The sequence below is a fragment of the Ambystoma mexicanum genome, chromosome 4q (assembly GCF_040938575.1).
Source record: "Ambystoma mexicanum isolate Mex_15411 chromosome 4q, UKY_AmexF1_1, whole genome shotgun sequence".
NCBI lineage: Eukaryota > Metazoa > Chordata > Amphibia > Caudata > Ambystomatidae > Ambystoma > Ambystoma mexicanum.
The window spans coordinates 429,347,281-429,364,494 of NC_090928.1; the positions used below are offsets into that span (position 1 = coordinate 429,347,281).

At 46.2% G+C, this 17,214-nt stretch overlaps 1 protein-coding gene across 1 annotated transcript in view; it reads right to left on the minus strand.

The window, feature by feature from the left end:
• KIF26B (kinesin family member 26B) overlaps window positions 1-17,214 on the minus strand; it is an 876,378-nt gene that overhangs the window by 40,149 nt on the left and 819,015 nt on the right. The window contains exon 12 of the mRNA XM_069608003.1: window positions 13,533-16,929. Coding sequence (XP_069464104.1) covers window positions 13,533-16,929 — 3,397 coding nt within the window. The remainder of the gene's footprint in view (window positions 1-13,532; window positions 16,930-17,214) is intronic.

The window sequence follows — 17,214 nt, forward strand, 5'->3', positions numbered from 1 at the left end:
GTCTTCCTTTAAGCACCACTGCATTATCAAACATGTATGGTGCACCCAGTTATGTTGCACTCTGCCCAGCGACCCCACACCCCCTTGGCATCTGGCTTGTTCCATCTGGGGACTAACTACAGCAACGGTGCCCCCACTTGCCGGCCAGCCCGGCCCATCCGCATCACCTTGTCGCTGTTTGCTTGTAAACTCCTCCTTCCTGCTACGGCCCTCAGGTCAGTTCTTGTGAAGTCATCACGCTCGGACACGGTCGTGGACCTCAACAAGGTGGCATGGAGATCAGCCTCTGGCGAGAAAGGCAGCGCAGTGATGGAGCGCCACAGGCAGGGCCAGCCCAAGGGATCCACAGGGGTCTGCTCTCTCCCGCAGCACAGCCGACGCAGCGATGACCTTTCGCACCCAGTCCGGTCCTGTCTGATGCAGGATCTGCTTTATAGTGGGCCGCACTGTGCTGCGGCATCAAGCCGCATGCCCATCCCAGGGTACCGGAGCCGCACTTGGTCTGCAGTCACACGCTGTGCTGCTGCAAGTCACAGAGCGCTGCACAGTGCGTAGATGGCTACAAACGTCACAGGGAGCAGACACAACCACCTCCACACAGTCCACTGTCCACCACTACGACTGGGGCACCACAACAGGGCTCAATGCAGGATTAATTTAGGAAAGGATATCACAGGAGCCGGATTTAGGCAGCCATCGTGTTGCTGCTGTTCCTAAAACAAATGTAAACCAGGAGTAGTGATACGAAATTAGGTTAAGAGTTAGAATAGGACCAAGGTGAAATGAAGAGTGGGAGCGATGAGTGGTAGACATCAATTCACTTTAAAGTGCATTTTATTAGGTGCACTCTGATACATGTGAGGAAGGGGGTTGCCCCACTGACAACTAATCAGAAACCCCAGCATTTTCCGTACTAGTCCCTCACCTTGAAGGTGAGGGGTGGGAGTCAGTCCCTTGGTAACATTATAACCCTTGTATGGGCAATCTCACAGCTAAACCACCCTCACAACTCACGTGGCACTAAATAGCCCCAAGCACCTTCACAGGTGAGATAAATAGGAAGCAGAGAATGGTATGGGTCATTCCTTATGAGAAAAAACATGTGTCTATAGGGAACATAGCCACGTGACTAGAACTGCACTGGATCCAGCGTGTGTGTTAGGAACTGGCCGGCATAACTATACAATTGTAAAACATTTTTATAACATGTAAAAAAGTAAAATAATAACCACCAGCACACCTCCCATGTGTTACTGTGTAAGAGGTTATGGCATGTGCCAGGGTGTTTAAAAGTTAGGGTCGTACTTGCTGGTAATCAATAGGTTTAGTCATTTCATTACAGCAAATTAATTGTAGGGGCCACTGTTGGGGACCATGCATCGAACTCAAAGCAGCCCCAAATCCCCTGTTACAGTCAGCGAGCGCCAAATTACCCTGCATTAGGAGCAAGAGGAGTTGTTACAAGATTAGCCAAGAAATGACTAGTCAGTTCCAGGGAGGTCATATCTAGTCACGTCTTGCTGAGTCATGCCTGTATAGTCAAGACATATCTAGTAAGGTCATGTCAGACAGTGTTTAGTCAGGTCATGTTCAGTTGAACCTAGTCATGTCATGTTTAGTCAAGACATGTCTTATTATCTCATGTTTAGTGTACATCCGCATAGTCGGGTCATGTCTACTTATGTCATGGTTAGTCAGGTTATGTCTAGCAATGTCATGTTTAGTCAAGACGCCTCTAGACACGTTTAGCGAGGTCATGTCTTGTCTAGACAGGTCATTTCAGATCTTGTTGAAACTATACTGCGCTACAAAACGCTTAATGTGTGCCAAAAGCCACAAGGGCAAACATATTTCAAAGAATCACAGTGAAAAACAAATTATTGGAAACCCATCTACCTTTAGGAGCCCTATAATAGTACATTATCGGGATTTCAGCCAACCTGAACCCTCCACGTAAGGAGTTTGGTTAACGTTGTGCCAGTCAGATAAGCATCGACACTATAAATGACTCGTGTGTGTGCTGCTGGTTAAGTTTTGGAATACGAAAATTACCACAAATGAAGCCCTGGTCACGTATGTGACAGAGCAAGACTCCACGTCAGCTCTCAGCGAGTTAATAGGTTCTCCCACGTGACGCAACTGGTGGCTGTACTCGGCGACGCCACGCTGAAAAACGTGCTTCCTTATCTCCTAGTAGCCGGGCCATTCCTTGCCACCTCACTATATTGACGTGTACAAATGGATTTCTGACAGAAGCACCATCCAATTAGCTTTCCTTCCACTTCGGAAGCTCACAGAGCTCTCAAAAATCCTACGCCGCTCTTTGCCCTCCATGTCTTTACGATTACGGCAACATGCCCACAAAAGCTCTTTAAACTGCTTTCTACTCCTGTCTATTTTTGTAATTTCATTAGGTTTAGCGCCAGGTTCAGAAGGAAAAAAAAATCTCTGCTTCAAACACATTATTTGAAAAGGCAGTCCTCTGCTCGCATTGCTGGATGGCACCTACGGAAGAAAGACGAACAGCATTTTGATTATTCAAGCCGTCTTGCAAACCCATCTTGGAGTCGAAATGCTTTGAACCGAGGAGGGTTCCTGGATCTCCCCCACCCCCCGTCTCTTCAACCTTGTTGGACAGATTTGGTAAAACATGCAATGGTCTAACCATCGAACGCTTGCCATTATGGTCGTCCTCTGTCCATGGCCCCGTTATCGATTTGGAACCACAGAAGCCCCTTGACAAAGCATGCCGCCAGAGTGTGGTGCTCTACAAACATTACCAGGTGCAACAAACACAGTGTTGCTGTTCTTGTAGATTTAACTTTGTTTAGTTGACGTTACTTTTTGGCTATGTAGGAGAGTGTAAGGTCACTCTGAACCCATTTCATGCCAGGCAGCTTCTATTGGGCATGTCATCAGATCTTGAGTTTGAGTGCCGTGTCGGTGGACAGGGAGCACAGGTCTGACCACCCGGCACAGGTTTGACCGCCCATGCCCTTGGACCGACATGGAACGTTGATGTTTGTTATTGGTACAATTTGATGGAATATATTAGAACGACAAATGGAGCAGGAAGTCAGGGCCTGCCTGATTGGTTTGCCTGGTTAGTACATCTGTGCGCTGATTTCCTCTAGTAAAAGAAATGGATGTGAATGTTGATGTCACTCGTTGTGTAGAAAAATGCACAGGAACTGAATTAACAGCAGGCAGAGAAAATTAATAGGCATAGAGCAGAAGGGCAAAAACCACTCTAAGATTACAATATAACGTCTTCATGTATGGCACTTGCGACGTTTGCCTCGGTCAGGGACACAGGCTAGGCCATTATTCCCATGGGGCCCTGGGGTGGGGGCAATAAGGACTAGCTTTATATATTCCAGAACAAAACACATGTTCATGCTAACTGTGCCAGTACATGTCCATGCCAGCTGTACCAATATATACCAGTATTCCAATAGAAGATTATGCTCATGTTTGTTTGCTTTGCCAGTAATTATACTATAGGAAAACATGTCCATGCTTACTCTGACACACTATATGTCAGTATCTCCATGTATGAACATTCTTCATACTCGAGATGGTTTTGCCAGTATAAATGCCATGCCACAGTAAGAAAACATATTGACTAGCTAAACCAATGTAGGCCAGTGTGGCCATCTAACAACACTCATGTTGGCCAGTGAAATGCCACATTACAGTAAGAACACATGTCCAGACTGGCTGCACCAATGTTAGCCAGTATGGCCTTATAACACTCATCTTGTGGGCTTTGCCCTTGACGCCCAGTTACAAATGCTATGCCACAGTTAGAAAACATGTTCAGACTGGCTGCACCAATGTAAGCCAACATGGCCACATAAGAACACTCATGTTGGCTTTACTTATGATGTCAGTAAAATCCCATTCAACAGTAAGACAACATAGCCATACTAGCTTCACTGATGTAGACCAGTTCAACCACTTAATAAAACTCATCATGTTGGCTTCACTCTTGACACCCAGTATAAAATGACATGCCGCAGTAAGAAAATTGATGAGGACTGGTTGCACCAATGTAGGTCAGCTTAACCACATATTAACACTTATGATGTTTGCTTTTCCCTTGATGCCCACTTAATAATGCCATGCCACAATATGAACATATATGCAGCAGAGAAGGCCAGTCTAGTTATGTAATAGCATTTGACATGTTTGTTTGACCTGTGATCCAGTAGAAAATGTCATGACACTTTTAACAACATACACCCAGATTGGTTGCACCAATGTAGGCCAGTCTACTCTTGTAATAACACTCATCATGTTGTCTTTATACATGATGCCCAGAAGAAAAAACATGTCATTCCACTTTTAAAAATAATATGCCCATACTGGCCCCAACAATGTAGGCCAGCACCACGTAAGAACACTCATTATGCTGGCCTTAGCCTTGATGTCCTGTGAAAAATGATTTGCCACAATAAAAAAACATACCCTCCCAGCTGCTAGTGCACAAATAGCCCCCCAATCAGCGGTCCCACTTTCTGGAAAAACACACACGCATCAGCATTCACACAGCTTTCATTCTCTCTTGCATTTCCATGAGCACCCATAAAGCATTCATGCCTATACACCTGTGCATCCATACATCATGCATGCATGTGTATTTACCTATGCACCATACAGCATTCATGGACTCTCCCAAACAGCATAAACTCTCTCATTCACACATTCACTTAGAGACAAAAACCCTTGAATTAATGCATACACACATACCTTTTTTTATTTTCTTACCGGCATCCCTGCTTCAGACTCCAGATGAATTGCCCTCATGCTGCCTATCGAAATGAAGACCCTCTGGCTCCCATGCAGCAAACAACAGGAATCAAGCAGCAGTTAACACTAAATGGTTCCTGCACATGCACAGTGGAACTGGAAAGCCTCATCACGGTGCCCCAGAAGCCCAAGATAGGTGGGGGAAGTGCAAGAGTGCGTCCCATGAACATTCACCCCTGCAGTACCCCAACCTGCATCCCCAATGGACCATGCAAGGCTGGGGAAGCAAAAGGCCCCCTACCGTGCATGGCCCATTGGGGATTCACTATAGGGTACTATAATGAACTGTCAAAGGAAAACTATGCTTTCCTTTAACAGTTAAAGCCAGCCCAGGAGCACTTTCCCTGCTGCTTGCTGCATGTGAGGGAGCACTCAGTGTATTTGAGCTTGTTTGGCTGAGTTGGCTTGTCCATAATGGGTTTGCCGGTCAGTGCCACACTGCCCAAAATGGACAAGCCACCCCTGGTGCTTAGCACTAACACACACACACACACACACACACATGCACAAACTTGTCCCCATGCAGGATAAAAAGGCCTGTGCCGGACTCACCCAAGATCCAGCACCATTGGGCATCTTTTTATCACCATTGGCACTGCAGTCCCTAAGGACTCCAGAAGTCAAAGGATTAAGGCGTAACTATGTCAGACACGAATGATAAATGATTGATACAAAAAGTAACAATGGCGACCTCTGTTTTCTAAGATGTCCACCATAGTGAGCTATAACAGGAGTTATGGGTCTGTAGGCCTGGCGTATTGCCTCGAGGTGAGAGCGGATAGGGCGCATAACTAGTGTTATTGCCTGCTGTTGGGAAATAGTGCTATTGCATCTGGCGAGGATTTTGAGCCATATGTTTTTGTGGCCACAGGTAACCCATTCTTTGAAGTTTCCTAAATGCCAATAGGACAGCAGCAAGCACACAGAAAGATGAGGAGAATTGAAGCAGTCTACACGACGGAGCAGGTGCGTGATGGCACAGGGAGAGAACAGAAGGTACCTGGAGGTGACACAAGCGATCATTGCAGCCAATAGTATTCCATTCATGTTAGGCTGCTCCAGAGCACAATGCCCAAACGCTTTGGCGTTCAGGAGCTCAGTGCTCCGCTCCCAGTGCTAATACTGGATAAGGAGTGTTATCAATGCATAGGCAATCAGCGCCACGCCTGGAAGTGGTGGGCGCGTGGCTGCCGTGCCACCTTTGCAGTGCCGCTCTGTTTTGCAGGGTTGGCATTCTTGTTTGTGGTACCAACCTGCGACCCTGCTCTGCTTTCTAAGGCTATGCTTGCTTAGGTTTTTGGATGGCTAGGCTGTGTTATGTTATGCAATGTTGTCTGTGAGGAGCTCTGTGATTTGTTCTCGAATCCAAAGGCATATTATATTAACTTAAATCTATGTGGGGAGAGGGCGAGGATCCCTGCATCTCTTTAGCTAAAAGAATGCCTAGTGGGGGTCGGCGCCACAATTAAGTAACTGAAGAAGTGACAGGAGGTGGCCCCCTCTCTACTGAACAGTCAACACTGCTACAAGACAGGGCATGTTTTTTTCTAAATCCAGACGCTCTTCAGCATATGGAAGAAACCAGATTGGGACAATATGATTTCTCGCATATGCGTGAGAGGCTTCAGGCAGTAGTCAAAACATACCTTGCTTTATAGCAGCCTGATTGGTTCAGGCTACATGCAGACTTTAGGGAACCCTGCCACCCCCTGTCTACGAATCACTTTTCGTATACTCTTGGGGTTCCACCCAGTGAGCCCTAGCCCACGTAAACCCCTTATATATAGTGCTCTCTTTGAGGAAAGCAAACTTCCTGTCCTTGAAATGGTCTGAAGTCGTGTAATCTGCCCAGACACTCCTCCCACTAGGATGTGCTTGAGACACTTACAACCTACAGAGCTGTGCTATACCGGTCTGTCAATTCATTTTAACGCATGCGTAGCATAGCCACCCCTTTCACGTGCATAACATAATGCACGTCGTCACACATAGGCACCGAGTACATTGGAATAACGAAAACAGGGCGCTGCTCTTTAGTCACAGGAGTAGGGCCCCCACTTTACCCCACAAACATGTTTACGTTTTCGGTTTTCAACTATATATCTGAATGAGACTGTGTGCAATGTTCATGCTGCTGGAATTGGGACTTTGACGTCACTTTAAGGCACTGAATTGTTGGTAATGCAGTGACACCAGACAATGTCAGGAGATCCACGTAGGATGTTGAACTCTTTGAATGTTGAGTGTCAGTAAATCCATTTATTGCATACACAATATTTACTAATTACATACACAATACTTCAAATGTAAGCACATTATACGAGAAGAAACAATACAGACATAACACATTAAAAATATTGTTTCTTCAAGGATCTAAGTTGCAAGCGAAACATTATTGTTTAACACATAGATATTGATCATGACTTGCTAACTATAAGTTCCTCCCACTAAATCATCTAGTAATCGGTTCCTGAATAATCTTACGTCTTCATGCCCTGGCTCCCCACCAATAGGGACGGCCCACATGGATTGCTTGCAGGTTATTGGTTAACACGCAAAAGTGATGGGGCCACGGTCAAAAGCACGTTTGCTATGCTCCTTCTGGATGGATTGTAAACACGTCTGTCTCAGTGTATCAGAATGTGGGCGGAGAAAGACGAAATGCATTGCAGTCTCAAAAAACCCTAATCCCAATGCATATATAATGCTCCCATGACCAACTTCTGCTATCTGCCCAAAACGGCCGATACCGGCAAAATCTAGAGACGGAACGTAGAAAAACAGCACATTGGTCAAGGGGACTGGGGTCGCACCGAATCAGGATAAATCTCAAAATTCGGGCAGGTTTTAACGATAAAGATAATCAATGGCGAGTCAGGACTATAGAAACTGATCCATATTCGATTCGGCTTTCCCGTTCCAACACACACTACCAACCAGTATTTTATCTTTTGATGTAATGGCTTCTGGATTACTCCATACATTCCGGAGGTCTAAACTAACAAAATACAAATGCATGTGTGCCAGAAACACGGAACGTTCCTGCCCCAAAAGCTCCTTCAGCTATTTTCTGCAAGGGTCTTCATTCGGTCTCACCCAGATCCATGTGCAAAATAGCAAATGGTTTACCGCAAAATAAGAACCTATCCCCTCAACTGCTGGGTTGGAATAGAGGAAGGAGTCGATATCAAGGACTGCAATGATGTGATGTTGGCATAAACCCAGATTTTAGCCCCATAGGTTGCCCCACATTGGCAGCCTATATGTTACCAATGCAAGAGAGGTCGCCTGCCAGCCCAGATTCTTATGGAATCTATTCAAAGCAAAGCCCACATGGGAGATAGACACCTTAGCGTATGCAGTCTATCTGCTGGGTCCAAAATCCACAGGCAAAATGCAGCCTCCAAAATATTTATTATAAGTGACTTCCTCTATCCGGGTAATATCAGCCATGAACATATTATTCAATAGGTGGTGCGTGCCCATATACACAGATTAAGCTTTCACTGTGCTTATTGCCAGCTCCCTCCTTACGCAAAGGTTTTAAGAGGGGCCTTGCTGTGCAGGCCATTAGGACAGCATCATCTAATCTAATCTAACAATATAATAAAAGACAAGATGTATATTTGTCACTGTATATGTGTCTGATTCAGTAGCTTCGCCTGTTGTTACCCCTAGAGGGAGCTGTTGGCTCAGGATATATGGAGTGGTCTTACTGTGTCAATGAAAACCTGCACTTTGGCCCGCATGCAAGAGCCTGCACACTGGTCTGAAAATAAAAGGATACTCCTAGAAGGGCCATCAATGAGAGGAAGATCAGCTTTAGCTTTCACCAAGACATAAACCTTTCCATTTGGTAACAGGGTGAGGAGCAGGGGCTCCACCACACCACCTAACAGGCATATCTCGAAACTAACTGTCTCTTAGCCCATTGCCCCAGACCAGACAAAATCTAGGTTTTCACTATATAACATTTTGTTTGCACAGAAAATCTCTGAGTTGAACCCCACCCGCCTCTATCAATATCACCCACATTTTTTCTCTATTGATATTTATATATATTATATATAATTTATATATTTATTTATTTGTTTGTGTATTATATATTAATGTACAGGAGGAGCAATGCTCTTTTGATCACAAAAGAACGTACAATAGATAAGCTAGAGAAGTTGAGTGATAGTGGAACGGACTGTACATTCTAAAGGTTTGTTCCAATTTCTTATGAAAACATTTCTAACAGTCCTGTTTTGACCCATTACTCCTGCAGGTAGAGGTTTTGCTCCATTGCATTGGTCATCCGCTTGCTTATATTCAAGGAGGTGAGGTTTCTGCACCGGTACTGAAAATAAAAGGTTGCGACCCATCCCTTTAGGTATGTCACTCTCAGATAGTCACAATTTTCACCACTATTTGAAACTGTCAGTCATTCACATTATACTGCAAAAAAAGTGGAAGTCCAGTTAGATGTGTTCAAAGTCCTAGGCAAGTGGAATTTTGCAAGCTACATCAATGCATAAAAACATAGCAGTCTTGGCATCCAAATCTTGCAAGATGAAAATCGTCAGTTCCAGGGCCATCTTTACACAAAATCAGAAGAGACCAACAATCAATAAACAATGAAAGACTCGGAAAAACTGAGCTGAAGGAGCAGCGGTCCAGAATGACTGTGCAAGTAGCATCTTGGGGTAGTGTTTTGCTACTACTGTTCTAAATAGTCGACAACTTAATGCATGGCTGTGAGCAGCTGTGCCATTTGATTACATTGTATTTTGTTATATCCTCTCATGGATAGCAGCGATGTCTGCTACATGTGAATCGATAGGGAAACGTATAACAAAGCCAAGGTAACACTTGTCCGTGAAGATTTAGGATTCTTCCTTCAGACCACGCTTTAACTGGCCTTCACCAAATGAGCTCTTCTGGCTCGTTCTTTGCAAAGCCAGCCCAGAAAGCCTAGACAAAATATTGCGCAATTCCTGCAAGACTTGGAAAAATGGACCACATCTTCATAACTACGAGCGACCTCAAACCGTGTCCGCTCGATTGCCGTATTCATTGCCATTCAAGCCCTATCACACACACAACTTTACAATGTACACACATTCTGATGATGCATTCTTCCCACTCGTAAAAACCTTGAGCTTTCGAATTAACGGTTACCTGAATCAAACATATTAAAAGTGGACACTCTTTGGAAAATGGCCTTTCTTGATTGTGGCTTTTGTCAGCATGTTGCTGACTCTCCTGCTCCAATATGGGTTTATCCAACTCTTTCTAATTTGTTTAAAGTACGTTTCTGTTAGATATCAGGAGAGAGGAGTAGACAAGCTGCTGCATGTTTGCCGTGGGACTTGCAACATTACCTAATTTGTGCCCAAACTCTGAGGCACAATATATGCAACCAAGTTCTTCAATTTGTATTTGCAGAAAATATAGAAATCACTCATGTGGGTTGGTGTAAATAGACAGTCCAAAATATAAAGGGAGGGACCTCACCATGACCGTCCCACACAAGATTACCAAAAACACCATCGAGTGTGGTGTCCTTCGGCCCCAGAAATTGACGCAGCCGATTCTTGCTACCAGGCTGACGCCTTCAGAGCAAGCGGAAATGGAAGAATCTTCAGACACAACCCGCAGCGCTGTTGTAGTTGAACCCGCCGCATTCCACAAACAAGAACGGTCAGGAGGAAGATTCAGAACGGGAAAAGTCACTTTATGTAGCCATTGTATGGCGAACACTCCAGATAATAAATGCAGGAGGCAGTCCTTCAGCTCCTGCCCTCTTGTAGTACTATTAAAAAAATGAGGAGACGTCTACTACAATCATGGCCTATAGGGCAGATATCACTCATAAGCGAGCACTGTGGCCCACGGAAGTGGAACACGAGATGGCCCAGAAGACGCTACCACTCACATCCTAAGACGGAGGACGCCACATGGCCAAGATGGTCCTACCATTCCATTCATGTGGAATGAAACTTTAGTGACAATATAACAGCTCAACGTTTCAGCGGAAGGATGTCAAGTCATGTTCAACTAAATAACTCTATTGCGGATTGCTCGATAACACAATCTAAAAATCACATTGTCTCCATGAAAAACAAACAATGCATTTAATTTTTCAATTCATAAATCAACCAGCACCTTAAGCTTCAGAGACAACTAGACATGATAAAGGTTTTGTGCCTTAAATAAGCCTTTGCCCTTAATTGGGAACCTGCCTGATTCAGGCTGGAAGTACAGATCCAATGATCTGCGGTACATAAGAAAGCATTAGAAGAGTCACTGCTTTCCTCCTGGACTGGGACCCTCGGCCAATGGGAGGGCTCATGAGCAGCTTCCTTTTACCATGAACATACTTCGTACATAGAAGGACGGGTTCTACCTCCTCTACCCTCCCCCAATCTTGCAACTGCAAACAGGAGACATCAGGTCACCGAAGCCCAGCTTCTTTGTAGATCCTTGAGTGGAAGCAGGCTCCGCCTATCCTAAACCACCAAGTCCTCGATCCCGTGGGCCTTCATGTTGATTGCGTATGTAAAGACCTCATATGGATTAATTAACTGAGAATAAAAATACAGATTATCTCGTAGTCACCCTCTATCTTCAACCAACACAAGTTTGAGAGTATCGTACTTCATTTTCCTAATAAACGCAAGCCAACGGCAATCAGAAAGGAACATCTCCTCATATGTGAGGCCATGTGCAGATATCTGTGCTTGCACCGCCACGCACCAGGGGGTGTATTCTCTTGTTGAGACTGTAGAGAGTCTCCTTCTGGGCCACCTCCACCATGGGATTGGGAACCTCTGCTTGGACTCGCTTCAGAAAAGAGGAAAGAGGGACATTACAGAGAGCTGTTCTGAGGGTGTGCGCAGCAGACTCAATGACTAAAGCACAAGCAAGCGCACCCCTGGGGTTGCTAGGGATAGCCCATACAAATCTCCTAAGCAGACTTGAATCTCCTTATCCCCAGAATAACCATAGTTCTCATAACCATAACAGTTGATGAGATCTTTGCATGAAACACATGATGTGGCTCATGGAAAATATGGGAATCAGTACTACAGAAGAAAAGTACTAATCCCCCCATTGCCTGCTTTCCTTGGCCTGCCACCATTTTAGTGTGCAGCACTAAGCGCCTTACAATGGTCCAGCGCAGGTAGATATAACTAAGCCCCTTTAATGGTGCCTCTACAGCAAATTCGGACTTGATTGAAATTTAGAAACTCTAAAGCTGTGTCATTTCTCTCTGCCATGTCCTTTCGCCTCTGATCCTCCCTTAGTCACTGGCTCTCTACGCATTGCTGCTGCACACTTGCTCACTATCAAGTGGATGGGCTGCTGTTGCTTTCTCAGTTTCCATCCCGCCTGGTAATGAGTGAGGGGAAGGGAGGTGATGTGAAGGAAATGCACTGCACGTCCTTGTCTCCTTTCCTCTCAGCATGTTGTTCATGGTTGGATGGCCAGTGCACTTCTAGATTGCAGCATCTGTCTTCAAGATGTGGGTTGCGTCTTCCTCATCAGCATTCGCAAAAAGGCCAGATGTGCACTTGCCCCATTCCGTACGCATTGCCATACCCAACTCTCTAGGTGAAGACCAGAAAGGATGCCAGCCTGTACTATTTAAGGCCATTCCTTTCCCGCGAATACACGCCACCACAGCAACGCTAGCCCGTTCGTGGACCTGGCTGACCTCCTGCCGAGACGTCTGCTTCCTTTATTCACTATCCCTTGACTGTACCTTAGTTGCCTCCTTCCTGATTTGCAAACTAGCCTGGTAAGTGACTAGGACTTCTTCAGGACCCCTCTCTCTTTCTCACCTCAGATAAATACACTGGAATATTATGTGGCTTTTTGGCCAAAGTGAGAAAGTGATCAAATGGAAACTTCAAGAGGCTGGTGGTCGGAGTCTGGGGGGACACCAGGTTGTAAGACCTTTTTCAGGTGCTTCTATGACTTCTCGTGATTTCTGATCACTTTGATGCACTTCTCATGTCTTGCTGTGCAATGTTACGAAATCTGCTAAATGTGGTTTCATGGGTGTCTGCGCATCGAGGACTCTGGCTGCTCCCCACACTAACACGCTGAAATTCTACGTTCCAACACAGAATACGGATACCAATATAGACACCCACACACGGCAATGGAGCAACCCTCCCATCAAACATCAAAACACTAAACCTCTACAACAAACCTATATACCACATCCTGGCCCAATGCATCCTTGCACCAATGGCACACAATGCTCCCTTTCCGACTTGCATGTTTCCATGCTCTTGACACGGATCATCTAAAAACTGAAATCCTTGCAGAGCTCAGGGTACTTTTGGTCCGCACACGTCAACACAACAGCAAAGCTCTTTTGGATTTTTCCCTCGCTCCCCACTAATCTCACAGCCTGCCCCTCTCTTTCAGATGTCGGAGCACCTGGAGACCATGCAGATGGCAGTGGCGTGTCGGATAAATCCCAGTAACACAAGGTAACATAATAATTATTTACAGAAAAGGCGTATCTCTGCTTTCAACAGATCTACTTCCACAATGTATGTTGTCGTCTTTGATCGTACAGCTTATGAGCATCACATGTCACATTCCACCTCACCTGGACTACGTCCTGGCCCTTTTGAAGTAGGGCAACGCGCACTGTACATCATAGGCATGCTATGCACATTTAAGAAAAATCTATAGCAATAAAACATGCAGTATCATACCTGTGGTGGATCGCTTCTTTGGGGTCTTCAGACTTCGGCACCTCCCACTCAAGGAACTACTGTTTTCACTCATGGAGTCTTGTGCAGAAGATGCACTTCCTGTTGCTTCACTGTCTCTCATCATGCTCTCATAACCACTGCTTCCTCCACTGTGGTAGAAGAGAGCCGTTTTACCCATGGCAGGTGGCAGTTCCCCACTGAGGACACTACTGTTGTCACTCCCATGTCCACTACTGCAACGGTGAGGCTTGCGGGGTGGTGTAATTTTGCTATAGGGGGAAGGTAGAGTATGAACAGTTGGCTTCTCGTCTCCGTGGACAGCTGCACGCTCCTCTTTCTCTCCATTTCCTCGTGCCTGCAGGGCCCGGGCAGATGCGTTCCCTTGGAGTAATTCTGAAATCCGCCCATTGACCGCTCTGAGGGGGAGTTTTGAAGCAAGCCCAGACCCCTTGTTTCTGCTGAGAGACTGTGTTGACCAGGACATGTTCTTTCCATTAGGAGGCAAACTTGAGCTTCTCCCCACAGACTGTGGCAGGGATTTGGTAGAGAAGCTGAGAGTTTTGGTGGTGGAAGCAGACAGACTACGAGCCTTAGGGCTTGCTAGCAGAAGCTTGCTCACCGCAGAGATCTTTGATGGGCTGCCCTTCGGTGAAGCACCTGCAGAGTGGGAGAGGCCGGAGTTTGTTGGTGAGGACATTGCACTACGATTCAGGCTTCTCCCAGCCCTGGGCATGGTGCTGTCTTTGCTAGGACTCATTCTGGAGCTCACAGAGGAAAGACTTTCTGCCCTTTCCAATGACAAGCATTCATAATGACTCCCCGTCGACCTTCCCAGTGAATTAGTTCTGCTTGCGAGTTGCTCAAGTTTGGCACTGAATAATTTGCTGCTGCTGTTGCTTCTGGTGTCCATGCTGAAACCCCTTAGTTTGCTGTTCAGCTCATCAGGAAAACTAGCTAGGGAAGACATGACATGGTGGGACGGACTTCCACTGCAAGTGCCGTGCTGAGGGCTGGCTCGGTTTCTTTGATCCAAACTGGATTTCCTCACAGGTGGCAAAGGGGGAGTTCCTTTAGGTCGAGCAAGAACACACTGCTTTGGCGATGCAACCTTCCGCTCTAAGGAAGCTTTGGATGACTGTGATCCAGCAAAATAATAGGCGCCATTGCTCTCACGGTCCATGGATGTACCGTCCTGCTCTTCCTGTTCAGTGACCCTCTCCATTCCCCGTGGAAGGCTGCTCATTTTGAAGCTATCACTTGAATGACTGGGACTCGGGTTGACAAAATCTGGTGATGTCATTTCGCACCCATCAACAATCCTTTTTAGGTTATCCGAGAGTGGTGAAAGTGATCCCTCGCCACTGCTACTGCTAAACCGGTCAGAAAAGCTCTGCTTGCTCTCTTGATCAGCCTTAAGCAGACCAAATGCCATTTCAGACCGTGGGCCATCCCCACTGGTATGTCTATCGTTTTTCACATCCTCGTCTCTCTTTAGCCATGGGTCATCGAATTTCATTTCCTTTAGAGCTCTGAACTCAAAGTTGGACTCTTTCCTGTGTGTACTGGTGGTAGAGGTTGACTCCTTAATCTCCTCTGCGTTAAAAGGTCTCACGGCAATGCACGGGAAAACAGTTATATTGGTCCTCATAGGAAGAAAGCCTTCACAGCTAGCAAGACTTGACGTGTTCGAGATGGTAACCGTGGTTTTGCCAAGAGCTGCTAATTTGCAGCCCTTGATAGGTATCGTTTCACTCAAAGTGTCTTCATCCGTTTCCGACAAGATGAACAAATCGTCAGTCATGGGCTTCTGTTTGTCAGTTGTGCGTATCACGTTGGCATGCTGTATGGTGCTGGCAAACTCGGAAATAGCCGGCTCTGCCATTGCTTCACCATGGCCGTAGCACGTCTGTGCAATGAAACTGTGACAGGATTGTTCCCCATCACTCCCCGTACTCATTTCACTGAGCCAAGAACTAATTGATGACCGCCGACTTCCAGCATCCTGGCCTTTGTCTTCTTGCCCTGATTTTGGGAGTGGCAAGAATTGTGTGATGCTGACCTCGGAAACAGGAGCCAAACTGGAGTAGCACTCAAGGTCTTCACTGATACTGCTAATAATACTAACAGGCCTGGACCCAGAGGCCAGGGCTTGAACGGAACAGTCACTGTTAAAACTGATAATGCTGGTGGGACGTCCATTCTCAAGAACCCCACTGATGGTCAGTTCCTCAACCAGCGTGAACACCAATTCATCTTCTCCATTGAGTTCCAAGGGCTGCTGCACTGTCACCATGGTTGTGCTCAATACCTCTTTTTTGGACTCTGATGAAAAGTTTGGTTTGTGATCACTGAAACTGTCTGAGAAGTCTTCACTAGTGGACGAGATGGACCTTTTCATGATCTGGGGGCTCATTCCTACTGGCGGAGTGCGCATTTCGGGCTGAAATAATGGTTCACCGGTCATGGTGCCCAGATCCTTATTTAGAGATGCTGGCGGTGGGGCAGGGTTCGGCAATACCCCTTTTTGGGTATACACCTTACATCTCTGGGAGGGAGAACTTGGTGGCTTATAGTCTGAAGTCTTGGAAAGACTGGCAATTCCAAGTCTTGGGGATCCCATTGGTCTTGGTTTTCCCTCCACAAAGCCACAGGTGTTTAAACTATCTCCGCTGCCCTGCAGGCTTGAGCTGTGGACTAGATGGGAAGGGCTTTGTTGAGCGTTGCAGCAGCCTGTTACACTCCTGGGAGAGGAAGGGGTGCAAATGTTATTTAAAGGCCCAGAGGGGACAGGCGACTGATTTCTCTGTATTTTGTTGGCATTTGCATTCACGTTGTCAGTGGTGTCCATGTCCGCATGCTGGCACTCATGGGGATTTTCACACTTACTTGACTCTGATAACTGCCTGAGCTCGGGCATTTGGCTAGATATGGGACACCTGGCAGTCTGCTCTGCAGTGAATTGAGCAGGTAGCTCCTCGAAGGGAAACGCGCTGACTTCCTCGCTCCCATCGATGCAGTCCAACCTCTCCTGCAACTCTGCAAAGGTGTTGCACTTCAGGCAGTCCTTTTCGGGTTTGTTGGGTGCAGGGTCACTCAACTCTTCCATCTTTATGTCATTTTTTGTTTTCTGCAGCATAGGGACGATGGGAACGAAATCGGGGGGACCTTCGTTGTCGGTGAGCTCTTTGTCAGACAAGGCGGTGCCATTGGGACCCACGTAGATCACTGTGTCGCACGACTGTTCGCTGCTAGAAGAGTAATCGGGATCGCTCGAGAGGTTCAAAAGCGGGAAGTCTGGATCGGCGACGTTTCTTGAATGGAACGGTCTCAGTTGTGTAGGCCTGCGCATTCTGCCTTCTTCGCACGAGCTCTCTCCCCCAGAAGAACTTGACGTGTACTGCAAATGGGTGAGAGAAATTGGGAAAGAGGCATTCAAAACAGGCAGTAACTCCGATTAAGCCTAACCCTAGGTCACTCTCACCGAATATTAACACTTGCCTGTCCATCAATGTCATAACATACGTTATCTCGCTCACGTGAACAAATACATCATCAAATAGCAACTTCGAAAGCACAAGACAAAAGAAAAACAAGCGGAGGCTACTGTTCAAGAGAGTACTATGCAAGGTGTTGCTTTGTCACGTGTAGCTTCTATGTAGTCATGGGGGTAGTTAGAAAGTCT